This window comes from Limulus polyphemus, unplaced genomic scaffold (assembly GCF_000517525.1).
Source record: "Limulus polyphemus unplaced genomic scaffold, Limulus_polyphemus-2.1.2 Scaffold3626, whole genome shotgun sequence".
In the NCBI taxonomy this organism is placed as follows: Eukaryota; Metazoa; Arthropoda; class Merostomata; order Xiphosura; family Limulidae; genus Limulus; species Limulus polyphemus.
The window spans coordinates 115,489-120,206 of record NW_013669236.1 but is presented as its reverse complement, the minus strand read 5'-3'; the positions used below and the strand labels follow the sequence as shown (position 1 = coordinate 120,206).

Genomic DNA, 4,718 nt, shown 5'->3' with positions numbered 1-4,718 from the left:
ATGCTGTGTGGAACCTGTCAATTTAGTTTGTAACAGATATGTAATGTTTTTTTACACAGTACTGTGTGGAACCTGTTAATTTAGTTTGTAACATATATGTAACGTTCTTTTACACAGTGCTGTATGGAACCTGTTAATCTAGTTTGTAACATATATATATAATGTTCTTATGGGACAGTGAAGTAAAATACACAGGCAACAAGACTGAAAGCTTTCTATTCCAAGGTTTGTTTTCATACTTTATGTCAAAACACTATTATGTTTGTTACCAGTGAACTTCAGATTACCATTGAAAACTGGAGCTTCTATAATTTCAGGATTCTTAAATCTTGTATCATGTTTATTATACTGTGTAATGTGTCACCTTTCATGTAAACATGATAAACAAATTATAAAAAAAGAGCACCAAAAGAGTTCTTTTAATTCACATACAGGTTTTTTTACATTTATTTCAAAAAATGTCAACAAAACCTTTTGAAATGTTTACATTTTCTAAAGAGGGCTTAATATTTAAAGCAATATTATGAAATTACTGGAAATTCCTAAAAGAATGCAGCTCTCATTAATAAATTGTTATGCAAAGCCAAGTATAGAATATCGAGAAAACTATAAAGGAAATATTAACTATCACACAAGTGTGCAGATATTGAAGAACAGCAGATGTCATCCTCACTAGACCTTGCTTTTATATGGCAACCTGTTAATTACACACTTTTTTAGCTAATGTTTATCTTGAAAAACAAAACTTGTTATGGTATTTCTTTAAAGCCACAACATTGCTGTTAATTTATGCAAATATTTCTGTAAGGCCAGGGCACTGTTCTTCTTACTGTTCATAAAGAATGAGAACAATGAAGTTATTTTCTGTAAATGTTTACCTAGAGGTAGAACAATGTTGTTAATGTTTGTAACTAATTATTTAAAACTAGAACAATGTTGTTAGTGTACGTAACTGATTAAGTACTATTTTATAACAACTTTTGCAGTAAGGTGCAATCATTTTCAAGTACTCTAAATACTATTTAAATACTAAAACCTCCTCTACCATTAAAATGTCATACAAATTCTAAAAACAAATCTTCCTTTCTGAAAAAACTGTAACTGATTATATGGAATTAGAAGAATGTTGTTAATGTATGTAACTGATTACTTGGAACTAGAACAATATTGTTGGTGTATGAAACAGTTCATTTAGAATTAGAGCAATGTTGTTAATGTGTATAACTGATTACTTGGAATTAGAACAATATTATTAATGTATGTAACTGATTACTTGGAACTAGAACAATATTGTTGGTGCATGCAACAGTTCATTTAGAATTAGAACAATATTATTAATGTATATAACTGATTACTTGGAATTAGAACAATACTGTTGGTGCATGCAACAGTTCATTTAGAATTAGAGCAATGTTGTTAATGTATATAACTGATTACTTGGAATTAGAATAATGATGTTAATGTATGTAACTGATTATATGGAAATACAATAATATATACAACTGTTCATTTAGAATTAGAGCAATGTTGTTAATGTATATAACTGATTATTTGAATTAAGAACAATGTTGTTGATGTATATAACAGTATATTTAGAGTTAGAACAATGATGTTAATGTCTGGAACTGTTTATATGCTGGTAAAACAATGTTGTAAATGTACGTAACTGATTATTTAGAGTTAGAACAATAATGTTAATATCTGCAACTGTTTATATGCTGGTAAAACAATGTTGTAAATGTACGTAACTGATTATTTGGAGTTAGAACAATAATTTTAATATCTGCAACTGTTTATATGCTGGTAAAACAATGTTGTAAATGTACGTAACTGATTATTTGGAGTTAGAACAATGATGTTAATGTCTGCAACTGTTTATATGGAATTAAAATGATGATGTTAATTTATGTAATTAATTATTTGATAATAAAACTTCATTGTTAGTGTCTCTGTTCATCAGGGTTCAAACCCTGTATTACTGAACACTCTAAGCCACTTATGAAAGTACCATTCTTTCTTCTCTTGCAAGCTATGGGAATATTCCTCTCATACTGTGTGATACTGGCTGAAACAGACAGTTTAACAAGGAAGAATAACAAGTTTGAAAACTATAAATGTTGTGCTTATTGGTAACAAAAGCAGCCAATGTCATAATCCAGCAATGACATAGTACAGTCAGCAAGAGAAATAGGTACTAAACAACAATACAGAAAGACAAATTGCCGTACTTTTATAGACAAGAGGACTTTGTACTTGAGGAGTGGCAAAGCTGGCTAGTTATCAACACAAGTTCACTTTAAATGAAAACTGAGTCGTTTCATGTAGGAAATTTACAAGTAATATATACTTATAATGATAGTTGGTTTCTTTGTTGATCATATCCCAATCTGAGAAAAAGGAGTTCCAACTAGGAATCCTTCTACACCCATAATACAGAAGACACAACATTTCATATATAACACTATGGGATAGCAAAGTAAATACAAGTTGTAATTGTTTCTGTATAATGTTACTCTTAAAGCAGTGAAAAATATTAGATTTCTAAACAGTTTTTAGCAAAGAAAAAATGCATGTTTATATAAAAAGTGAAATTGATTTGAAAAATAACATAAAAACCTCCCTGTTCCACACTAACATGTTTACTTTACAAACTTACTTATACAAAATCTTTACAGAGTGATTAACAAGCAATTACGTGTAATTAAAACAAACATGTCTTTAAGACTACATATAGTTATGGCAAAAGTCTTTAATTACAAACAAACAATTATTCAATGTGATTAATTTCTCTGTCTTAACAATCCTATACCTATATAAAACATATCTAGTTTTAAAACATAACATAAACAGATCAGTAAAAATTATTGTTAAGTTAAAAGATGTTTCAAACCAGCAACACTACTGGTAAGAATGGTTCAGCAATTAATCATCGAAACAAAGATTAAGATAAATGTTAATTACAAATCAAAAAAAGATTGAAGACACAGGACCTTCCAGAATACTAGTCTCACAATTAAAACTTCTAAGCTTATAAATATCATAAACCATTTCACTAGAGAAGATGAACATTGCAGCACAGTGTCAGAGGATGTTAGAATTTTGGTGGGTTTGTCTTGAGACAACACTTCACTAACTTTAGCTGCTATGCTGTACACGTAAAGAAGGAATGAAGATAGTCATCAAAGCATTCCAAACCCTTTCGAATAGTTGATGGCTTTTAATAACCTCTCTTTAAGCTTCTCTTTAGTGGTGTATTCTGGTAGCAGCAGAACATTGAAACAGGTATGGGCAGTGGGAAGTCTGGAATAACATATGAACAAAAAGTGTTAGAAATACCACACATGAAAACTGAATAGTGAAGCATAAAGTCACAAGATAAAATAGTTAGAAACAGTTGAAAATCACACAAGAGGAATTGAACATTGAAACAGGTATGGGCAGTGGGAAGTCTGGAATAACATATGAACAAAAAGTGTTAGAAATACCACACATGAAAACTGAATAGTGAAGCATAAAGTCACAAGATAAAATAGTTAGAAACAGTTGAAAATCACACAAGAGGAATTGAACAGTGAAACAGAGTCACAAGTTAAAATGGAAATAACACTGGTTAAAACTGATCAGTGAAGAATAGAGTCACAAGTTAAAGAAGAAATAACACTGGTTAAAACTGAACAGTGAAACAGTCACAAGTTAAAACAGAAATAACTCTGGTTAAAACTGATCAGTGAAGAATAGAGTCACAAGTTAAAACAGAAATAACACTGGTTAAAACTGATCAGTGAAGAATAGAGTCACAAGTTAAAAAAGAAATAACACTGGTTAAAACTGAACAGTGAAACAAAGAGTCACAAGTTAAAACAGCTAGAAATAACACAGGTGGAAACTGATCAGTGAAAGATAGAATTACAAGTTAAAATAGTTAGAAATCACACAGGTGAAACTGAACATCAAAGCCTAGAGTCAGAAGTTAAAATACTTAAAAATAACACAGTGAAGGATAGTCAAAAGATAAAACAGAAATTACAAAAGTGAAAATTCAACAGTGAAACATTGAGTCACAAGTAAAAATAGTTACAAATAACACAGGTGGAAACTGATCTGTGAAAGATAAGAGTCACAAGATAAAATAGTTACAAATAACACTGGTTAAAACGGATCAGTGAAGCATAGAGTCACAAGTTAAAATAGTTAAAATCACAATGGTTAACTCTTTCAGCCCGGGCTCGGTCCCTGTGACCAACCTCGTAACCATTCTGTGCTTGTTATAGTTTTCATGCTATAACTTTTAAATTAGTAAGCAAACGTTAATGAAATTTGGCAGATTATCAGTAAATATTACAATGCTTTCATAAGCAAAATATCTTAAGGTTTGTAAAGCAATGTTTTTCTCATGCCTTTTTTTCTTTTCACGTCTTGCCGATCCATCATGCAAAGTAATTTTCATTTTAAGCTTAAAAATACTTTTATGCATCAGAAAATTTTGAAATTTCACATGTAAAATTTTTATACTGTCCAGATAGTTACCAAAAATTTCTTAAGAAAAAACTTTATGTTTTATCTGTTATTTTCAATAATTAACCTCTGTACTGGTTTGGTAGATTTTACCGATCTCGCAACTACCATAAAAAATTAGGAAATAAACATAAATTATGCCTCTTTCATTTTAGAATGAACACAAATTATAACACTAAAACATAAATGTTTAAACAAAATAG

The 4,718-nt window shown here is 29.8% G+C and overlaps 1 protein-coding gene across 1 annotated transcript in view; it reads right to left on the bottom strand.

Moving 5' to 3' along the window:
• Positions 1-396: 396 nt before the first annotated feature.
• LOC106469711 (ubiquitin-protein ligase E3A-like) overlaps positions 397-4,718 on the bottom strand; it is a 53,314-nt gene continuing 48,992 nt past the window's right edge. The window contains exon 10 of the mRNA XM_013930223.2: positions 397-3,300. Within this exon, the coding sequence (XP_013785677.1) occupies positions 3,180-3,300 (121 nt within the window). The 3' untranslated portion in view covers positions 397-3,179. The remainder of the gene's footprint in view (positions 3,301-4,718) is intronic.